The sequence below is a fragment of the Papio anubis genome, chromosome 12 (genome assembly GCF_008728515.1).
Source record: "Papio anubis isolate 15944 chromosome 12, Panubis1.0, whole genome shotgun sequence".
Lineage (NCBI taxonomy): Eukaryota > Metazoa > Chordata > Mammalia > Primates > Cercopithecidae > Papio > Papio anubis.
In genome coordinates, this window is record NC_044987.1 from 59,644,911 (window position 1) to 59,667,494 (window position 22,584).

Consider the following 22,584-nt stretch of genomic DNA (forward strand, 5'->3'; position numbering starts at 1 on the left):
GTAAAATGGGGATAACCAAGCCTGCCTTGCGGAGTTGCTGGGAGAGCATGCAGGAGACTGGATATGAACCCAGAAGGCAGGGTTGAGGGTAATGCAACTTCTTATTTATTAATATATAATAACAATTATAAAACTCATATCTGCAACTGTTTAGGTCTTTGTTATAATGTCTTGGTCACTTTGTCTGGACTGGCCGTGACCTTCAGCTCCGGGGTCTGGGCTAGGAAGACGTTCCAGTGACCTGCATGGAGGAGGGCAGAAAAGAGAAGGGCGCGTATGCTGTACATGCACAACAGAGGCAGGGGCTGGGGGCTGGAAAAGCCTTGGGCCAGGAGGAACTGCAAGGGCCAGGGTTTGGAGCCCACAGGGAGCCTGGAGGTAAGTGTCCCATCACACGGCTGGGGCACATAACTCAGCTTTCAAACAACCTTGGGGGACAGAGCTGGTTTCCTGACACCTGTTGGTAATACTCCCTTCTGTGACCTCCCCTCCCCGACCCGAAGCCCCACCTGGGTCCATCTTCCTAAGAGTAAAGTATAGAAGGAAAGTGGGAAATGTTCCAGTAGAGAGGGAGTGGGCAGCACACAGGTTTGGGGGCTCAGACCTCCCCACCCCACAGCCCTGTCTCTCTCCACTCCCAAGATCAAATCCAGCCAGCTCTGCTTCACCTTCCCGCTCTGGAGTTGGGAAATCTCTGGCGCAGACACCCACTGGATTCCTGTGCTGGGAATTGACGTCTGTGGCTGACAGCCCCTCCTCCCAGCACCAGCAGCCTGGGAACTCCCCGAGAGGCTCTGGCCTGTGTCCTTGCCTTCTTCTCCAGGCCCCATTCCTCAGCCCAAGCTCCTACCTTCGTGGGGGCCAGCGAGCAGCCGGAAGTGCTGTGCCTCTTTCTGGAAGTCTTGCTTCCTGACTTTCTTGATCTGAGTCAAGTGGAAGATCCCTGAGGGCAGAGACAAGGACGTGAGCAGGAAAGGCAAAAACTTACAGTCAGTGAAAAGTGAAACAGGGTGACTTAGCACAGAACGGACTCAGTCACTCCCTCCCCCACCCCTATTCTGATCAGACACAAAATCCTGCTGATGACATTTCCTCAATATTTTGAATCCATTCTCCTACCTCGCTGCCACTATCCTCACTCAGGCCCGTTGTCTTGTCTGGGTCACTACACTAGAGTCCTAACCCCTTTCACTCCCCCTCTAATCTGCAGTCCTAGCTGTGGTCATTAGAACATGTATACATCACCCTGTCATTCCCATTCCCTGACGTCCTGTCGCCTCCACGGCGAAGCCTGTGTTGTTCTCTCTGCCGACCCTGCTCCTGTCACCTGCACCATCCTGCTCTCACAACACCCACCTGTCCCCAGTGCAGGGAGGGAGGGAGGCAGAAGGCAGGAAGGAGAGAAGGAAGAAAGGAAAGAGAAGGAAGGAAAAAGGAAAGGAGGTCAGGAAGGGAGGAAGGAAGGTTGGCTGGCTCATGTGGACTGGTCACACTTTTCTCAGGGCATAGAACTTATGATAAAAATCAATAGGTGTGGTTATTCAGATACCAAAGAATGAGCAAGTGGCAGAGTAATAGTGGCTTGCCTGTGCCCTAGCCCTAACCAAATACTTGACGTCCCCTGAGGAGGCAAGCCTTTCCAAATGCCATTCCCTCTCCTGGAATACCTTCTACTATTGCCTTGTATTTCTACTTCTTTTTTTTTTTTTTTAGATGGAGTTTTTGCTCTTGTTGCCCAGGCTGGAATACAATGGCGTGATCTCAGCTCACTGCAACCTCTGCCTCCTGGGTTCAAGCGATCCTCCTGCCTCAGCCTCCTGAGTAGCTTGGATTACAGGTGCCCGCCACCACGCCTGGCTAACTCTGTGTGTGTGTGTGTGTGTGTGTGTGTGTGTGTGTGTGTGTGTCTGTATTTTTTGTAGAGACTGGGTTTTCACATGTTAGCCAGGCTGGTCTCGAACTCTGACCTCAAATGATCCACCCGCCTTGGCCTCCCAAAGTACAAGCTGGGATTACAGGCGTGAGCCACTGTACCTGGCCACTACTTCTACTATTGGCACCAAATGAACTCCTACCTGTGCTACAAGCCTTACCTGGGAAGGCTTCCCTAATCCACCCGAGGCAATTCCTCCTTGGGGCACCCACAGCACCTGGCTTCCATCTGTGATTGTGCCTGTTTCTAATGTGCTCTCACTGTGCCTACTCCTGCTTCCTTTACCAGACTGGGGACTCCCAGAGGGCTCTCCTCTCTGGGTCTCTTGAGCCTGGCCCACATTAGGCATGTAGAATGAATGAATCCCTGGATGGATGGATGGATGGATGGATGGATGGATGGATGGATGGATGGTTGGATGGATGGTTGGACAGATGAACAAGTACACACACATACACACACACACACACCCCACACCCAGTCTAGGCCAGGCCTCAAGGGGGAATGAGGTATTAGCTGGATCCCCTGATGTTTGCATCTCATGGGGAGCTGGCCACTGGCACCACACATGGCTCTGAGGCCCTGAGCACATGGGCTGTGAGGCTGCACCAGCTGTTACCCACCAAGGTCTCTGGCCAGAAAGAACAGATGCAACCAGCAAGGCCTCTGCTAGGCCAACACCGCCTTTAAGAAGACCAAGAACTGGCCCTGCTTTATGGGAATCAGCGTGGGATTCCTGCCACGGGGAACAGAAAACCCTGATCCTGGGACTGAGTTCCAGGAATCAGGAAATGTCCAGCACTGTCCATGGACCCCCCAGCCCAGATGCCAAGGACCAGGATATGGAAGAAACTCCAAAGGCCCAGGGACTATATCATAGTGGCAGGCAACAAGCATGAGATGAGATGGGGAGAGATGAGATAGGGCTGGGTCCTTTGGCACAAGCCTGCCACTGCATGCTCCCAAGTTACAGAAAAATTGGAGAGAAGGTGGCAGGGATGAGGGCGGGTTCCCACACTGTGGTCTGTAAAACATAATTGAAAGGACTGGGTCTCTGGCCTGGAATCAAGAGCTAGCCTGAGGGTCATGGTTGTGCCTCTTGCCCTTTGAAGGGCTGTGGCAGGTCTGAGGGCAGGTGGGCTCTGTGGATCCTCAATGCAGAGCAGGGACCAATGGGCGGGTCCAGGGACACAGGATAGGCTCAGCTCAGGGTGAAGTCACATGCCCTTTGGGCTGAGCAATTCACAGTGTTGGAAGTGAGTCACATATCTGGTGTGGGAGTGGGGGTATGTACAGTCAGGCACCAGACACCATCAGGCCATCAGGAGGCTGCAGGGGGGCTTCCTCCCTAGGCAGGGCTTGGAATTGAGACCCCTGACATCCTTTCTACTGTGAAACTTTAAAAGGCCCTTAACCCTAAGCCAACTATCTGGTTAGATTCTGGTGTCTGGGGCTGGCCCCTCGTGGTGTGGCCTCACCTAGCATCTGCCTGCTCACTTTGTTTCCGTTCCTTGGATTGGGGAGACAGTGAGTGGTTCCCACTGACAATCAACCCTGGGGAGTGTTTGTTTTAACTCCCACGGTCTGGGACGGGGAGGGAACAGGGAGGTTGATGGGGCATTTAGGCAACCCACAGGGTGAGGAGATGGGGTGTGGTTTGCTAGTGACAGGATGGCAGGGCCTGGCATTGTGAAGTTGTTTTTCCTTTTCTGCTGGGCCGGTGGCAATGAGATTGGCCATGAGCTATGTCCCCACTGTGCCATCCTGGCACACCTTGGCCATCCTCCCTAAAAGCACAAAGTCACCTCTATGGAGGTGGCACCGGGGACAGTCAGATCTGGATTTGAATCTTTGCTTTACTGCTTAAACTGCGTGACTTTGTGTAAGTCATTTGACTTCTCAGACTCAGTTTTCTTACCTGCAAAATGGGGGCATTAATACATGTCCCTTAGGTTTCTTAAGAGGATTAAATGAGATACATTATATATAGTGCCTGCTACACACCAATCACAGAGCACAGGGCATACGGGCGTGAGCTCTGGAACCAGCGTTTGAGACTTTCGCTGTCATCCTGGATGCAGTGTACCCTTCTTGCCTCTTTATTTACTTATTTATTTTAATTTTTAGGTACACTATCTGTTCATTGGCTCTTTACATCATTGAGGCCCATTCTCCACGAAGCCTTCCGTGACCAGCTCAGCTCCCAATAAGCTCCGCTGCACCCAGGTCACTAAGCCATGACCTCCTAAAGACAGAGGCTGGGGCCTATTATGCTCCATGTCCCGGCACTTAGTTGCAGGCAGCAGAGGGAGAGAGGCCCAGAGTAAATATGTGGCCAAAACCTGCCCAGGGACTGATGGACTCTTTTTATTGTATATATTTTTTGAGACGGAGTCTCACTCTGTTACCCAGGCTGTAGTGCAGTGGCACGATCTTAGCTCACTGCAACCTCCTCCTGGGCTCAAGTGATTCTCCTGCCTCAGCCTCCCGAGTAGCTGGGATTACAGGCGCCCACCACGCCTGGCTAATTTTTGTATTTTTAGTAGAGATGGGGTTTCACCATGTTGGCCAAACTCCTGGGCTCAAGCGATCCGCCCACCTTGGCCTCCCAAAGTGCTGAGATTACAGGTGTGAGCCACCGGGCCCAGCCGGGACTGATGGAATCTTAAGGCTCAAAAAATGTTAAGGGTTACTGAATCTAACTCCCCAGCTGCAGACAGAATCCCCACCAGCCCCTGCTTGCACACTTCTCGTAACTGGAGCTTGCTCCCTCCCTTCCACTGGCAGAAGCCTCTAAGCGTGAGAAAGTTCTCCTCTCTTGGAGCTGAAAGCTGCCTCTCTGCATTTCTCACCATCCCAATGTGGTGGAATGAGAAGACCGACATTTTTAGTGCCTGCTGTATGTCAGGGGCTGCACTGATGTCATGTCATTTAATCCTCCAAAAACCCTCTTCCCTACTTTACAGAAGAGAAACCTGAGGCCCAGAGAGATCACATGACTGCCCAAGGCCACACAGCTAAGGTATAGCACAGTCTGGATTCAAACTGGCAGAGTTGGGATTCGAACCCAAAGCCCCTGCTTGTTGTTTGACCCTTGTGGTCACTCAGAACACGGCTGCTCCCTCTGCCTGGGACAGCCCTTCAGAGCCACGAAGCCAGCAGTCCTGTCCCCCTGAGTCTTCTCTTCTCCAGGCTGAACAGCTCCACTTTCTTCGTCCATTCCTCCTACGCCAGGGGGCAGAGTAGAGCAGGGAAAGAGCCGCATCTGACGCCACAAGACATGGGCTCTAGCTCCCGTCCTCCACTTACTGGCTGTGTGGCCTTGGGCCAGGTACTTCACCTCTCTGAGCCTCAGTTTCCTCATCTGTAAAATGGGGATAATAATACCTAACTCTCAGGATCGTTGAGGATCAAATGAGATAGTGAATGTGAAAGCACTTTGTAAACTCCAAAGTGCTACACACATTGGTTATTATTATCATTGTCATTTTTCTTATCATTCCCTCTTCCACCCCCACCCTGCCAGCCAAAACCATCAGTAGAGGAAAGGAACTTTAGAGATAATTCACACTTAAAAGAGTTTAGTTTGGATCATGGCTTAACAGTTCACTCTACCCAGAGGACTTATGTTTTACAAGAAAGGCGACAAAACTGAACTTTCAGCAATTTCTTCATCAATGAAAACCTGCTGGGTGTGGTGGCTCACGCCCGTAATCCCAGCACTTTGGGAGGCTGATGCTGGAGGATCACTTGAGTCCAGGAGTTCGAGACTAGCCTGGGCAACATGGCAAAACCCCATCTCTACAAAAAAGAAAAAAAATACAAAAATTAGCTGGGAGTGGTGGCCCCAGCTACTCAGGAGGCTGAGATGGGAGGAGCGCTTGAGCCCAGGAGGATGAGGTTGCAGTAAGCCAAGATCATGCCACTGCACTCCAGCCTGGGTGACTGAGACCCCGTCTCAAAAAAAAAAAAAAAAAAAAAAAAGTAGAAAAAACTCCTCTTGACCTTAAGTTGGTGATAGCAACAGACTGTTGAAGAGGCTGGGTTTCTCACCGAATGAGAACTATAGTTCTGATGTCCACTTACCTGGGAGTGATAAGATCCACCACTTTAAAAAGACTGAACACAGCCAGCCTCCAGGCCCTCCTACTTTGAGGATGCTGTGAGGGCCCTCCTGCCTGAGAAGACCGCCCCCACACCCCCACCCCCAGTGCTAAAATCCTGCCTTAGACATCTATTTCTCCAGGGCAGGCATCACCCTGCCTGGCTCCTCACAAGGTGCAACAGCGCCTTCCTCCCAGGAGAGGGAGCACTATCGAGCCTTGGCATCAGCAGGAGGAGCTTATCAGAACTGTAGAGAACCAGTCAGGCTCACTATCTCCCTGCATCTTGGAATCAGGGGCTCTTAAACCTGGTGGGGCAGCCAGAGGCACTTGATCAGCAAAGTGTCCCTAAGGCTCCTGTGGGGTCTGGGGCACAGGAAGGGGGACTGGCCAGAGGTACACCCCACTGGGAGTGGGCAAACACTCACCTTTTACCAGCTTCCAGAGGTAGATCTCCACCAGGTCTGAGGCCTCGTGTTCCAGGGCAAAGCGACGCAGGTTGTCTGGGCTTGGGGATACCGACGTGTGAACGAGAACCCGGCCCGGTGCCTTGGGACACCTGGTAGAACTGATCTCACTGTGGCCAGGGTCTGCCTTGTCCTCTGGAGAGACAAGAAGCTCATGAAGTTGTTCAATAAACAGTGGCTGTACCTCTTCAAAGCTCTAACATTCTAAAATGTTGTGACTTCATGGAATCTGGAACATTATTTGATTTCTAACCTCTGAATCTATTATCCTGACACCACATGGTTCTATCCATTTGATATTTTCATCTGACGTTTTCCACTCCTGTGGCACTGATGCATGCCCTTCCATGTCTGAGATGTTCCAAGTGTCTGTGACCCTGGGGAGAGAGACCCAGGGCTCACTCTGGCCAGCACCCGCCTGTGTACCTGGGCAAATCTTGCAGCATTTCCCAGCCACTTTCTCGGGGTGACGACAGGGGTACTCGGTGGGACAGGTCACACGCTGGCAGTCCTGGCGGCCATCCTCACAGGTGCATAGGATGCAGGGCAGGGGGCCGAAGGCACGAAAGGCCGGGTGCCACACCTCCCCGTGGGAGTACGTCTTCCCACCATGCACGCAGGCTGAATGAGGGTGAGAAAGGAGGAGGATCAGGGCCTCAGACATGGCCAGGGCCTCTGGTCCAGCAGCGGGTGGGGTGGGCCCTTGGAGAGCCCTCATTGTACCAGTCCAGCCTAGCCACACTGCCTGCAAAGCATAGGCCAGGGTATAAAACCTGTCCCCTCTCCCGGACACCGCCCACTGTAGCACTCAGAACTGAGATGGGCCCTGAAGGAACTTGCTGAAGATGGAGAGTCCTCCCTCGCCCTTCAGGGCACTTCTGTGGGAGCAAGGAGAATGCTGATCTTGTGGTAGAACTGAGATCAACTTTTGTCACCACCTGGTCATGTGAGCTCTGGCAGGTCCCTTCCCCCCTCTGCCTTGGTGTCCCATCTGAACGAGGCAGGGCAAGGACTCAGTAGTGCCACAGCTCTTCCTTCTCCAGCAGTCGGGGCACTCTGCAGGGAGGACTCTTCTCCTTTTCTGTGGCCATGGCTGCCCATCTGGCCACCTTCCCTACTTCATCCCCACTGTCCTCCTGCAACCTCGCTCTGCTCCCTCCTTCTGTTGTCAAAAACTGTCCCTCAGCACACTTCCTTATATTAAAGTCATTTATTTACTTGTCTGTCTCCCCAACTAGTCTATGAGCCCCTCAAGGGCAGAGACCATTTTCCATTTCCCATCTGTCTGTTCTGTCTGCCCCTCTTCCCAGCAAAGATGCGGTAGATGCTAAAAAAAAATCTTATACTGTTCCAGGACTAGTTGTCTCTAACTCAGTACTCTGAACCTCAGTGTCCTCATCTGTCAAATGGGGGCTTGAACCTGATGATCTTTAAGAGCACCTTCATTCAGTTTTGGCATTCTCCGAGTCTACAAGCTCATGGCCAAGTTGGAATTGGGGAACTGCTGAGTGGGGAGTACAGGGGGTTGGGGGTGGGAGGTGGGAGCAGTCAGGGCCCTCCTTCCCTGCCTCACAGATTGGAGGAGGGTTCAGTCCCCACCTTTCTTATGTTTCTCCTTCAGGACAATCTGGACAGTGGTGCTGCCTGCCCCCTTGGGTCGGAAGTGGCGAGGGATGAAGCTCAGAGGGGCGCTGAGGCCAGTGGGGGCTGGGGTGCCCGGGCCTCTCTTTCTCCCAGCATCACTGGAACACGGATCCTGAGGATGTCTCTGCAAATAGCAGGAAGGATGAAGGTCACTGACTGAGCGTAGCAGGCCCCAGCTGGGGCAGGAACAGCAAGATAGGCTACAGCAAGAGGCTGCGGGGAGACCCCAGCATGACTTCCCAGAGAAGAGAGGGCAGAGGCCAGAGATAGAAAGATCTGGATGAGGTCTAAGATGTCTTCAGACAGTTCGATCTTTGAAAACTCTCAGAGGATAGTGATTTGGAAATCTGGCCTCCAGGAAGCCTTTCTTGGGCCTTGTCAGACAAAGCCAAGGCCTTGGGGCTGGGGTGGGCAGAGGGTGTTGAGGTCTTGATCTGGCAGACATAATTGATCAGGGAGAACTTCATATTTGAGAAACAGAAGGTGAGCATGCGGTGAGGATGCACGGCAGGCAGTTCTCCTTTGCGGAGATTTAGTTGGTGGCTGGACAAGAGGATGGCCCTCTGAAGACTGCATCAGGCCCCAGAATCCCATGGGGCGTGAAGACCAAGAGCAGGCCCCATCCAGACCCAGACAAAGGGTCTCTGAAGCTTAGGCCCCCTTTCCTGAACCCCTGGGATCCCAAACCCCCAGACCCTGTCCCTCCAGACCAGGTCTTGAGAGGGCTGTCAGTGACAGCAACAGGGGTGTGACGAGGACAGCTCAGTTTAGGGAGTGGGCAGCTCCCGGCCACAGGAGAGAAGCAAGTGGGCTTGGGACAGGGACCAGAGCCTATTATCTCCCTAGCTGACCTGGAGCCACACACATTCCTTCCAGAGCCCATTCCTGCCTGGTACAGTCCCTGCATCAGTTCTCTGATGGCCCAGAGCCTAAGCTCACAAGAGCTCGCAGAGTGGAAACTGTCCCAGGCCCCAGCACGGGCTCAGGCACATAGGATACTCCCGGGAGATGTGTGTTGAGTGGAATAAAGGCAAGAAGGAATCAAACAGCTCAGTCTCCTAATGCTTGCTGCAGTCACCCAACCCATCAGTAAGTAGCTGATCGGAGCCTGGAACTCAACCTGGGTGGGTTTCACTTACACACTGCCTCCTAGGAAGAGGACAGGAAGGAAAGTGGAGGGAATGGTGGCTCAGGTCCTGTAGTACCCCAATTCTCAGGTCTCAGGTCCCTACCTGAGAAGGCCTAGCCTAGGTGGGGAGGGCAGCAGGATGAGCTGGCAGAGGAGAAGGGTGTGGTTATGAGCTCAGGCTCCTGGGGAATCTCTGGGAAGGGGAGGCAGCCTCTAGCCTCCCAAAGACCAGGAGACCCAGGCTGAAAGAGCAGGTGGAGTTGTTCATGTGGCAGACATAGCAGAGAGGACCCGTCAGGGACTTGAATCAATGTGTGAGCCCATTCTCTATCTCCTTCCTCTCAGACCAGAGACAGCTGGCCAGCTAAGCCCATCTTAACCTAGAGCAAGCTTGGGAGGGGCCAAGATACAGGTGGGTACAGACAGGCAGGCTCTAAAGAACCAGTACCTCAGGAATTGGGTGGGGAAGGCTGGCCCAAGTTAGAGGCCATTCCCTGGGAGGAAGGTGCCTGAACTAACGGGAGGCACAGGCTGTAGATGGAACAGTGTCGAGGTGTTTCTCTAGAGGAAAATGAGGGAGTTTGGGGCCTGCTGCTGCCCTGCATGGTGCCTCAGGGCACTCCTTGCCCATCAACCATGATGGGACCCATGATGGGAGGCTAGAGAGAGGGGCTGGAATATAGTGGGGGTTCATGTAGCTGACCCAGGGGACAAACAAGAAATGAAGACAATAACTGGTATTGCTTGCCCCAGAGTCATGAGATTTAGGCCCTGGATCCCAGCCCCCTGCCCCGCACCCCATCAGTAAGGCTGTGCACTCACCACCCCGTGGAGCGACTGCACACTGTCCTCTTCAGCCGATTGCTCACTTGCCTCATCTGAAAACTCAAAGGGAAGCTGGGTCAGCCTCAGGCTTCCCAGCTTTGCTGGCTAGATAGAGCCCTGAGGCCTCCACCTATAGGCTCTGCCCATTCCCAAGGCCTGCTGTCACATCTGCAGCCCCAGCCAACTAGCTGGCTCCTTTGCCCCAGTGGGCGCTTCTTCCACTTCCCATTACAGCCTCTCTTCATCCTGGTTGGGTTGATGAAGCCCCCTACAACTGGGTTGCTGCCTCAGTTTCCCTGTACTGACCTCCTGGTCACCATTAGGACCGAACTTCTTGAAACAGAGCATCTTGTTTGGTCCTTACTGAAACTCACCTCTCTGGGACACTGGGCCATACCCTTCAGTATTTACCATGGATGGCCCAAAGGCCCAGAGTCCCATCCCTGCAGCCTGCATAGATGCAGTTTCCTGGACAGCCACACTTGAAGTCACCAGGCCTTGGTTTACACTCCCAGGACCCCACACTCCAGCCCCTGGCCCCTCCAGCCTGAGGACCCTGCCAGTCCCTATTCCCCTGGGAAACCAGCACATAAAGCCGTTTGGAGCCCTGCAGCTTCCTAAACCCGAGTGGATCTCTCTCTCCTTAGCCCTTGCCTCACTCCACAGTCTGGTTCCCACCAGTCATTCTCACTTCAAAGACCCAGAACATTAGAATTAGACCGTGTTAGAAATCACAGGACACAACTGAGGCCCAGAGAAGGAAAGCAATTTGTGGAGTTAGTTGGAAGAACCAGGACTAAACTGGAGTCACCTGATCCCTAGTCCAGTGCTCCTTCCAAAACGCCAACGTCTGGGGATGCATCCACTGTGGAGCACTCCCCTACCTGAGTGCCACCTCCTCCAGGAGGCTTTCCTTGACCACCCCAGCCTGCAGGGAACAGTCCAACCACTTCATTCTGCTCAAGCCTAGCCCGCCCTTTACTAGCTGATGTGTTGCCTCCCTGTTTTATAAGAGGTTCTACCTGGGTTCTATATGAAAGACATGTTCTGATCCCTGGTGAGCCCAATACTGTGACCAGCTCTGCAGTGAGGAAGGCAGGATGAGACGTAGTCCTTACCTGTACTAGACCCCTCTCACATGCCACTTATGGTCCTCTCAGCTCATCTGATTGCAGGGACTTTGTCCCCCCATGGCAGGCACTGCAGCGGCAGCCCCCCTGCACAGGCTCCCCAACACTTCCCTCAGGCTCAGCCTCAGTGTCCCTCCCTCAAGTCCGCAGCTCCAGTCCACATCCCCTGCCCCCACTCCTTACCCCAGCCCACTCCTGCCTGTGCTCCCAGGGCTACTTAGCACCCACCCATGCATGTACAGCAAGGAAGTCCCACGCATGGATGAGTCTTTGGGCTCAGTGGAGAGATAGTTGGTGGCTGGTGGACATATTCTTACTGCTTCCTCTACCACCCCAGACTTTTCTGAGAAGCAGAGACTACTTAGAGCAATAGGTCACTTTTGCTTGGTTAGCAAGCAAAGGCCAGCCCCTGGACATATTCCTGCATTGCTTCTCTCTCCTTACCTGCTTCACTCCGCCTTTCCCTCTTTCCTCCCCCAAGGACTGCAATAAAAACAAGTAGCACATCAGCTTCTGCCAGGCTCTGCTTTCTGGGGGGTGCAGGCTAAGCTACCACCCTGGAGGAAAGAGCCGTCTGCTACATGCTGAGTGTCCCCTGCAGTTCCTCATGGCTCTAACAGTCTACGGCTAGGCCCATGGAGTGGAGGGGTGGGTGAGCGCTGCCAGATGGAGGGACAGACTCACCTTTGCAGGCTTGGCAGCAGGAGTCTGGCAGTGGGAGGGGTGCGGGGCAGCCTGGTTCAGGGCAGGTCATGAGGCCGCAGTAGATCTGGCCCTCCTGACAGATAGAGCAAGCCAGCTGGGAAATGAGCTCTGACGAGGGCTAGCCTTGGGGACTAGGGACACCCGCTTCCCTGGGAGCAAATGGCCTTGAGGTCTCTCCTATGGTGGGGAGGGGAAGCAGCAGCATCTCCTGGGCAAGGCCCAGCCAGCTCAGAGGAGGGGTCCACCATGCCCTCCCAGCCCCACTTCCAGGCCCTGCAGGTAACATCCAGCCTTCAGCTTCCGACTCACTCACAGCCAGTTTGTCCCTAGGTGCTACCTGGTGAGGCGGGAATCTCCCTATCCTACAGATGAGGAGCTGGAGCGGGGCCTGAGCCATCTCAAGTTAGAAAGACAGTTGGGGCCCAGTCTTCAAGCTTTTCCCACTGAAATCAACGTCCTGGGAGGGGGACGGGTAGGTGATACCTGGGCTCGTCTTGCTCTTTACTGAAAGCCCTTGGTCTCCAACTTTGGGATCCAGCCTTGAAAGGCAAGACTGCAGGGGAAGGGGCCTGCTGGGGGTCTGGGGCCAGGTGACCTTTGGTGGTCACTTCTTTCCTCCGGGCCTGAGATCCCTCCTCTGTGAAGTGGGGTCACACCCATCTGGGGTGTGAAGATCCAGCGAGGGAATGGTTGTGAAAAGCACAAGGCACAACGTGCCTGGGGGGAAGCGCTGTTGCCTTGAGATCTTTCCCTGTTCCCTTTCCAGAGGGTCTGAGGAGTGAGTGTTCTGGTCCCTCGGGCGAGGCCAGAAGTCACGCCAGTCTCCTATAGTCAGGGATGAGAAGAAAGAAGGGAAGGCCCAAGTATCCAGGGAGAATGAACAGAGGAATCCTGGGAATGCTGTCACCACCCACCACCCAGCATTTCTGTCTCCTGCCACAGCCCCTCCTCATCCAGGCCTCATCCTTTCAGGGGAGGCACAGGGAAAGGAACATTGGCTTTGGAGCCAGGTGGCCTTGGGTCTGAATTCTGGTTCTGTCACTTACTAGCTGTGTGATCTCAGGCAAGTCACTTAACTGTTCTGAGCCCCAGTTTCCTCATCTGAAAAACAGAAATAGTGATATCCTTCCCCTAGGGTCATTCGGATACTGTCTATAAACCAGGCATTTCTATGAACCTGGTGACACAATAGACCACTGCAAAAGGCTCACACCCTGCAGAAGGTAGTCGCTTACTAGGTTGATTTATAAGTAATCACTCATTATTTGCAGGCTGTTTGCTCTGCAGCACAGAAACTTGAAGATTCAGAGACTCAGACTGATGGGACCCTGTCACTGAAAAGATGGGGAGGCAGGCCCAAAAGAAGTGACTTGTTCGAGGTTACACAGGGAACTGGGACAGTGCTGGAGCTCAAACACAGGTTTCTGATACCTCGTCTGGAGAGAACATTAATGATCATTTGGTCAGACTCCCTTACGCACTCAGAGACCCGAGTGTGGTGATCAGGTAGTAAGGAAATCGGGAGGGCAGGGGCTTCTCCTGCCAATTCATGGATGAGTTGCCAAGCCAAGGGTTAAAAATGATATGCTGAAAGTCACCTGCAAACCTATAGGAAGGCCATGCCTAGACCGCAGTTCCCTTACAAGGAGGAGGCTGAAGACTTTCTAGAGGAGGCCCTGCGTAGCTTCAGTCTCTGTCCCAGGATAACACTGCGAGTCAGCCCTGCCTGCCCCGAGGTCCAGCTCTAACAATAGGCAGGAGGAGTTTAAGTAGCTTCAGATTAATTTCCATTTACTACAGATAATCTGGCCCTGTCTCTGTCCCCCAGGACTGATAACTGATCATTTGCGTATTCATTCTCTCATTCAACAATCATTACAGATGTCTCCTGTGCTTTAGGTCCTGGACTGACAGCAGAGGATAAAGAAATGAAACACATATGTTTCCTCCCCTCAAGGAATGCAGCATCTACTGGGGGAAACAGAAGGCTCAGGAAGGTGTGGAAGCTCACAGAATGGTCACCTGACCCAGCTAGGGACAGGACATTCCAAACCCCAGATGTTCCCTTTCCCCTGAGCCCATTCATTTTGCTTTGGCCAGGAGGGACAATCCCCCAGTCCGCAGTCCAGGCTACTGTGTTCTTTGCAGGCCCAGAGCGCTGGCCTGTGCTGAAGGGAAGGCAGGGTTCTTACGGTGCAGCTGCAGAGGACACACTGGTTGGGCAGGCGGGAGGGGAACAGCTCATGGGCACTGAAGATCTCTCCATGTTGGTACATGGTCCCATTGTGCTGGCAGGACTTTGGTGGGGCCCGGAGCCCAGAAGGAGTGTGAGGTTCTGTAGTTGGGGAAGGGCAGGAGGAAGATTAAAATGAGGTTTCATGTGAATCTAAAAACCTTTGCTGAAATTAACGAGGCCACTTTTCTGAAGACTTTGCATTTGACCCCAACTTGAAATTTAAACCAAGCTCTGGCCTGGGCCTTGCCAGCCATTCCCCATATCAGCTAAGAGGTCCCTCTGATACCTACATCTGACTGTGTCCCTCCCTCCCATGACCCCTACCACAGCCCTCTAGCCCCCTCAGTGTCTGAGCCAGCCCCAGTGAGAGCAAGAAGGTAAAGCCGGCAGTCTCAGCTTCCGCTCAGTGGTGCCAAGTTAGTGGGGCTCCATGAGCTCCATGAGGGCTCATGGAGCACTTCTCAGTGCCAGGCACTGTTCTAGGTGCTGGGGATATAGCAGTGAGCAAAAGAGTCCCTGCCCTCACAGGGTTACATTCTAGTGGCGCCAGCTGGGATGATTGTCCCTGTGCTTGTGTAAATTCCTGTCATTCACTGGCCCCCAGAGTCCCCCTCCCCATCACCTGCCCATCAGTCCATCCTTATCCTGCCAGGTGGAGGGGTAAGCCTCTGGTCCCGAGAGAACCCACTCATTCATTCAAGACCCCTTTACTAAGCACTCCTCTATTCCAGGCACCATGCTAGGTATTGGGAATGGAGCAATGAGTAAGATTCAGCCCTTGCCATCAAGAAACTGAAACTCAAAAATTAGGGGTATGGTGGCTCACACCTGTAATCCTAGCACTTTGGGAGGCCGAGGTGAGAGGATCACTTGACTCTAGGAGTTCGAGACTGGCCTGGGCAACATGGTGAGACCCTATCTCTACAAAAAAAGAAAGATTTTTAATTCTTTTTTCTTTTTTTCTTTCTTTCTTTGAGACAAGGTCTCTCTCTGTCACCAGGCTGGAGTGCAGTGGCATGATCTTGGCTCACTGCAATCTCTGCCTCCCAGGTTGAAGCGATTCTCCTGCCTCAGCCTCCCAAGTAGCTGGGACTACAGTCGCCCGCCACCACACCCAGCTAATTTTTTTGTATTTTTAGTAGAGATGGGGTTTCACCATGTTGGCCAGGATGGTCTCAATCTCTTGACCTTGTGATCCACCCACCTCAGTCTCCCAAAGTGCTGGGATTACAGGCGCGAGCCATCGCACCCGGCCAAAAATTTTTTTAATTTTAAAAAAAGAAGTTTGAAATCTAATTAGGCAGAAAGACAAGCCACAAGCAATGATGCTGTAGCAGGTAAGGGCTAGGGTGGGTAGAAGCACAGAAGTTGTGACAGCAGAGAAGAGGAGCCTCTAACTCAGCCAGGGAGGAGTGGCCAGGGAAGACTTCCTGAAGGGCCAATGGCAAGCAGAGTCTTGAACTGTGGAGCCAAGCAGGCAGAGGAGCAGGGGATGGAAAGAGAGAGGGAGTGAAGAGCATTTCAGCAACAAGAGGCCTGGGCCAAGCACAAGGGGAAACCCAAAGTCAGCAAGGAGAGCTGAGGCCCCCTGGAGTCAGCATCAGACATGAGGACACTCCTTCACTGTGCAGGATGAAGCTGAGAGCCACTGTTCCCCTCGGGAACCCGCAGCCAGGAATCTCTATGACCCATATCAGGGCCACGAGTCAGATCCCTACTGGGCTCCCCGCTGGAAAATGAGCCCCACTCCATACCAGCTCACCAGGAAAGCCCTGATTCCAGAGCTCGGACCTGAGACCAGAATCTGAAGCCTCTTCTTCACCACTTTCTTGATGCTTCTAAACATCAGTTTTCCTCTCAACCTCCCCTCCCACCTCCAAGTTGGCCTCCCCTCTAACTGCCCCTCACTGGACACTTGCTTTTGCCAGTTTCTTCCCAGACCGCCTCTCCTTTCTCTGACCTCTTCTTCCTGGAATCTCATTCTCAGAGGCTTAGAATCTTAAAATCATGGAATCACAGACATTGAGCATCAGGACACACAGAGTCCCTGAATCTCAGCAGTGCGAGGAATCTCAGAGAACAGGGCCTGACTCCTTTAGTCCTTCTCAGCCCCCCAGTGGTAATTCTAGGGTCTCCCCATAGGACCTTCAATCCCAAGATCACTCACCTTCACTTCCCAGACTGCGCCCATACCCTCCAGCTCTGGCAGGCCCGAGAGAGACAAGAGCCCAAGTGTGCCAGTCAGCAGGCCAAGCAAGGCCCTGTTTCCTGCAGCTACTTTCTGCATGTCTTCCCTCCCCTGCCATGCACACCTACTTAAGGACATGAAGTCTCTGCTACCCCAGCACTGCCTGCGGATCTGGGATATTTCCTCCCTTGAGCACCTTTGTGTGTCTACACCTCTGATGGGTAGAGACTGCCCCTCTCCTTGCAGAGTTCTCCCTCGGCTAGAGGGCTACACTGGGAGTAGGAGAAAGGTCAGTGGACGATGGGGAGGAGCATGGCTACTTACCCACACACCTGGGACAGCACTGCTGTGGCTCTGTCACAGGCTGGGGGCAGTGGACAGGCGGACAGTGGAGGCGGTAACAACTCACATGGGCGCTCTGAAGGGGACACAAGGGTCAGCCCTGGTTCAAAGAACCATCATCTTCCACCTGTACCTGTCCTTTCCCAAAACTCCCACCCCAACTGCAGAAGTCTGTACTTGTAGTAAGCCTGTGATTGGACTGAAAACAATGAACTCAAGTGTGCCCAGTCCTTCCCCGTTCCTGCCCACCAAGGGGATCTCACTTGGCCCACACATCCATGTGCCTCTTCTACCCTGGAGGAGGTCAGACCTGTTCATGGACTTGCTCAAACACTGTGTCCCCTTCACAGAGAAAGACAAGGAAAAGCCTAGAATTGTTTGACATTGATCTTGATGCTTTGACTGCACTATTTTAACTCTGGGGCTTGGTCCTTTTAACCCTGGGCCTGAGCCTTGTGGTCAAGAAAGGAACGAAACATGAGGACACGTGACCGGGAGGGGGTGTGAGACGAAAAACCTGATGTAGAGAAGATGGATGGCTTTATAATCCAGCCCCTAAATCTCTGGGAGGTTTGGGTAATCCTGCACAAAGCCTTTGGAGTTGGCACCACCGAAGGAGAGGCCTGAAGTTCCTTCTCTTTTTCAAGTATAGCAAGTGAGAGAACTGGGCAGGGGAATGTACGCAGAGAGAGACAAGCAGAAACTGATGGATAGTGGCCACCACCCCTTGTGGGGGTCTTCCCAGCTCTCCAGGCAGTTTTTCTTTGGCCCCTCAGCCTTCCCGCACCTTGTTCTTCACTCTGTTACAAGGGTCACTCTGCTGTATTGTGATGAACCATTTACACCTGTGTCACCAATTCAACCACGAATTCCAAAGAATAGTAGGCATAGGGCCTTGCTCCAAGTTAGTGGCTGCTGGAGTCTGAATGAATACATGAGTGAGTTAATAAATGAGAGTAAGGAAAGGAAGGGTCGATGGTCCTCTCCTAGATGAATGGAGCCTGCTTTGTTCACGATTCTGAGGTTGGCAAAGTTTGTTTCTAGCCCCGCTTCTCCCCCTGGTTCCTTCCCCCTGCCCTCTCCCTGGACCTGAGTTCCCCGATAGCACTTCAGAGGCAGCCTCTTGCCCCATGGAAGGCCCTTGAATGGCCCTATGCCTTCTGGGGTCACTGCTTCCCAAGATGGCCAGAGGTAATTGCAAGGACTAGTCAGTGCTAAGGGGCATCCCAGAGTCCACAGAATTGGGCTAAGCTCTAATAGGGGCCTTTTAGAGTCCCAACACACATGGGGGATTAATAAATGTCTAGAGGATAAACTAGACGCTAGGCATCTGAGGCTCCCAGATGAGAAACCAGGATGGAGTGCAAGGGACTGTGTGGCCTGAAGAGTTAGAATCGGTCTCTTGATTCTGGCCTTGGAGGAGCCAAGGATGGTGATTATTATTAGCACCACGAAGCAGGAAATAGGATGGAGACAGGTTAGTGGTGAAAGGGCAGGTAAGGCATGTGGAAAAGCCCTTTGCAGTCACAGGGAACCTCTCAGGAAGTCATAGCCTCCATTTATTGAGTGGCTACTGAGGTAGGGCCTTTACGTTATATAAAAATCATCCCACTTTATATTCTCAACACCCCTAGAGGTAGGTACCATAGTATTAGTCACACTTTTTAAATGAGAAAAGAGCCTTGAAAGGTTAAGTTGCCTAAGATCACACAGCAGGTAAAAACTGTCACCAGGGCCCGTGCACTTTCCACAATGCTGAGCTGCCTCTGGTGGGTAGGTGTGGACTCATTCATACTCAATATTTGCTGCAGGTCTACTGGGTGCTAGGCCCTCTTCTGAGCACTAGGGATGTAGCAGTGAGTGGGACCAACAAGGTTTCTGCCCTCCCGGAGCTCACATCCTAGCAGTGAAAGATAGACTATTAAAGAAGTAAGCAAGGGCCGGGCACAGTGGCTCACGCCTGTAATCCCAGCACTTTGGGAGGCTGAGGTGGGAGGATCACTTAAGGTCAGGAGTTCGAGACCATCCTGGCCAACAGGGCAAAACCCTGTCTCTACTAAAAATACAAAAATTAGCCAGGCAGTAGTAGCCCACCTGTAATCCCAGCTACTTGGGAGGCTGAGGCAGAAGTATTGCTTAAACCCGGGAGTGGAGGTTACAGTGAGCTGAGATTATGCCATGGCACTCTAGCCTGGGTGACAGAGTGAGACTCCATCTCCAAAAAAAAAAAAAAAAAAAAAGAAAGAAAGAAAAAAAGTAAACAAGTAGGAACAAGAAGATTTCAGATGTTAAATTTATGATATATAATAAAATAGAGGACCTGGTATGGTGGCTGTCACCTGTAATCCCAGCACTTTGGGATGCCAAGGTGGGCAGATAGCTTGAGGTCAGGTGTTTGAGACCAGCTGGACAACATGGTAAAACCCCGTCTCTACTAAAAATATGAAAATTAGCCTGGCGTGGTGGTGCGTGCCTATAATCCCAGCTACTCAGAAGGTTGAGGCATGAGAATCACTTGAACTTGGGAGGCAGAGTTTGTAGTGAGCCGAGATTGTGCCACTGTACTAGCCTGGGTGACAGAGTGAGACTCTGTCTCAAAATCAATCAATCAATCAATAATAAATAAATAAATAAATAAATAAATAGAGGAATATTATTTAATTAATAGGGGTAGACTCTGTTAGAAACAGCTGTCAGGGAAGGCCTTATAAGGAGGTAACATTTGTGTTATGAACTGGGAGATCAGAAGGAACTGTTCGTGAGAAGATCTGAGGGAAGAACATTCCAAGTGGAGGAAATAAGTTGGAATGAAGCTCAAGTGTTGGAAAAACTGACAGAGGTCAGTGTGGCTGCAGCAGAGGGAGCAGGTATGAAATGAAATTGGAGAATAAGGCCAGGCGCGGTGGCTCATGCCTGTAATCCCAGCACTTTGGGAGGCCGAGGCGGGCAGATCATGAGGTCAAGAGATGGCGATCATCCTGGCCAAGGTGGTGAAACTCTGTCTGTACTAAAAATACAAAAATTTGCTGGGCGTGCCAGCGGGTGCTTGTAGTCCCAGCTACTCAGGAGGCTGAGGCAGGAGAATCACTTGAACCTGGGAGGCGGAGGTTGCAGTGAGCCGAGATTGCTCCACTGCACTCCAGCCTGGTAGCCTGGTGACAGAGCATGACTCCATCTCAAAAAAAGAAAAGAAAAGAAAAGAAATTGGAGAATAAGACAGAAGCAGAGCCCTCAGCAGGGAATTTGAATTTTACTTTAAGTCCAACGAAAAGCTACTGGAGGTTTTTTTTTTTTCTTTTCTCTCCTTTTTTCCCTAAATCAGAACATGACAATCAGCTCACAGTCTCTGCATGCCTGTCAATGAGTTCATCATCTGTTACTGGAGGGTTTTAAGAGCGGAATGACATGATCAATTTCATGCTGAGAAAAGACCATTCTCACAGGGCACGGTGGCTCACTCCTGTAATCCCAGCACTTTGGGAGGCTGAGTGAGGCGGGTGGATTTCTTGAGCTGAGGAGTTTGAGACCAGCCTGGGCAACCTGGTGAAATCCTGTCTCTACAAAAAATACAAAAATTAGCTGGGCATGGTGGCATGCACCTGTGGTCCTAGCTACTCAGGTGGCTGAGGTGGGAGCACTGCCTCAGCCTGGGAAGTCAAGGCTGCAGTGAGCTGAGATCGCACCACTGCACTCCAGCCTGGGTACCAGAGTGAGACCCTGTCTCAAAAGAAAAAAAAAAAAAGACCATTCTCCCTGCCACATGGAGGATGGATTTAGAGGGGGAAACAGGAAGACCCATTAGGAGACTTGTGTGGCAGCCCAGGAAAGAGATGACAGATGATGGTGGCTTGGATTACGGGGAGCAGTGATGGTGGAGAGAAGTGGAGGGATTGAGGGTATATTTTGCAGATAACAGCACAAGTCCTCTGGGTTGAGGAAACTGTGTGTGAACTCTGGGAAAGGAGAAATGAATTAACTCGAATGGCTCAAAAAACTTGGACTTTGTCAACTGGACCACATGATATGTCTGGAATTTTCTGTTATGATTTCCTTTCTGTTCTCTGGCTATATTTCATCAAGTCCTTCTTGAAAAGGCTGATTGGCCTCAGATGTGCCAAGGCAAATCGAGGGGAGGCAGTGATGATGGGGGTTGTGTCCCCATTTCTACTTGGGGCCAACACGGTAGAAGCAGTGGTGAGTCGGGGGAAAGACCCCAGGAAGAGTGGGACCCCAGTGTCAAAGTCAGGAGGGGGCTAAGCCACCCCTCCGCCACCCCACAGGATCGCCTCCCGAGCTCTGTCTGCTCCCACCCCAGAGGGTTCTGTTTTAACAAGGGAGACTCTTAGAGGCCTTCTGCATTCCTCTCTTGGCTCTGTGCAGGGAAAGAGAGGGGCTGGGAGGCTGGCTCGGGCTAGGAGCTAGCTACCCCTCCCTCCAAGCACCAACACCCAGACAAAGAAAGCTGGGGACATCCACACTGGGTTCCAGGCAGCTGAGCTAAAACCAAGGGTTTTTCAAGCCTTCTAAGCCACTTCCTCCTCTTCTACCCCTCCAATCTCATATCTTGCTTGTGAATTCTGGACCACATGGGGGTCTCATTCATTCTATACAGTTGATTTTGCAAGGCCCTGTGGAGGTGCTGGATTGTTATGGGGTACGGTGGGGTGGGAGGAGATGGAAAACAAAGACATGGTCTCTACCTCAGGTGGTTCAGCCTTTGGCAGGGAATCATGCCAGGCATGAGTGAGGGCCCAGCAAGTCCTAGTCTCAGAGGTTCAGTCTAGGAGGGGCAGTAACTATGCTGCCTGGTCAATAGTGATAGGAGAAAGGGGCAGAGAAACTTCTGTGGGATCCCAGAAGAAGCAAATTCTTCCAGGTGGAGGTCATTTTCCCATTTGGGCAAATCCCTGAGGAATAAGTAATTGGGCTAGTGGAGGTGGGGACACATCCTAAGGCAGGGCCGAAGTGGCTGGAGGAAATAGTACATGAGAAGGAGGGAATGGAAGATAAGGTAAAAAAGGCTCTGTCTTGGGCTGCATGGGAGGCAGGGAGACTGGCACCACTATGAGGTGGAAAGAAAGCTGGAATGTGAGATGGGAGACCAGGGTCCTCATCCCAACCCAGCCACTAATGTTTGTGTGACTTATCTTTGGGAGGTACACAGTAGCCATCTAATCCTATATATTGAGTACTCAGTAGTGAAATGGCTTTTCCCAAGTCCCTCAGCTGCTGCTGACAGCACAGTTCTAGAAGGCCTGGTCCTCCCTCTGGGGTGACTTCTCTGGAGGGTTCTCAGATATCCCCGACACAGGTGGCAAGGTGACCAGAGGAACCTACCTCCGAGCAGGTACAGCGCAGGCAGTACATCAGGCCTTGTGGCTCCAAGTAGGGGTGCCAGCTCTCGCCAGGGGAGTATCTCTTTCCATGGAAAAGGCAGAACATGTCTGGGCCTGGCAAACCGACCAGTGCCATGTTAGTCCCAGGAGGCTCCAGCCCAAAGACCCTGTCTCATTTCTCCTTCTTTCTAGCTCTAGAAGAGATGTCATCTGGGCCACTCAGGCAAAAGAGAATCTGCTGGACAACTGGACGTGCTCTCCTAGGCAGGGGGCCAGAAGGTCTGAGTTTGAATCTCAGCTTGACCACACACTTACTGTGCGACACTGGGCATGCCACTGTCTCTGAACCTTAATGCTTATCTCACAGGGCAGTTAGGGAATCAAGCAGTGAAATGCTGTACAGATTTATATCATGGTAACATTAATTATTATGATTAGATGAATGAGGCCCAGAGAGGGTAAGTTACATCTGAGGGCCACACAGCAAGTCAGTCACCGGGCAGGGATGACAGCATCAGTCTCCTGACTCAGTCCCACATTCCTCTG

The 22,584-nt window shown here is 52.3% G+C and overlaps 1 protein-coding gene and 1 non-coding gene across 3 annotated transcripts in view; both read right to left on the bottom strand.

The window, feature by feature from the left end:
* Positions 1–82: 82 nt before the first annotated feature.
* Positions 83–22,584, bottom strand: part of CHRDL2 (chordin like 2) — a 34,970-nt gene continuing 12,468 nt past the window's right edge. The window contains exons 2-12 of one of the 2 annotated variants that reach the window (XM_003910413.5): positions 22,040–22,152; positions 16,685–16,778; positions 14,129–14,271; positions 11,916–12,009; positions 10,099–10,154; positions 8,103–8,271; positions 6,930–7,124; positions 6,465–6,638; positions 5,243–5,297; positions 851–943; positions 83–241 (exon numbers count right to left, since the gene is read on the bottom strand). In XM_003910413.5, the coding sequence (XP_003910462.1) occupies positions 151–241; positions 851–943; positions 5,243–5,297; positions 6,465–6,638; positions 6,930–7,124; positions 8,103–8,271; positions 10,099–10,154; positions 11,916–12,009; positions 14,129–14,271; positions 16,685–16,778; positions 22,040–22,152 (1,277 nt within the window). In that variant the 3' untranslated portion in view covers positions 83–150. The remainder of the gene's footprint in view (positions 242–850; positions 944–5,242; positions 5,298–6,464; positions 6,639–6,929; positions 7,125–8,102; positions 8,272–10,098; positions 10,155–11,915; positions 12,010–14,128; positions 14,272–16,684; positions 16,779–22,039; positions 22,153–22,584) is intronic. The other variant, XM_003910414.3, reaches the window with a different exon arrangement.
* On the bottom strand, positions 20,018–20,080 carry LOC116269891. Its single transcript, XR_004177701.1, has one exon. It is a non-coding gene; the product is annotated as a small nucleolar RNA SNORD43 (small nucleolar RNA).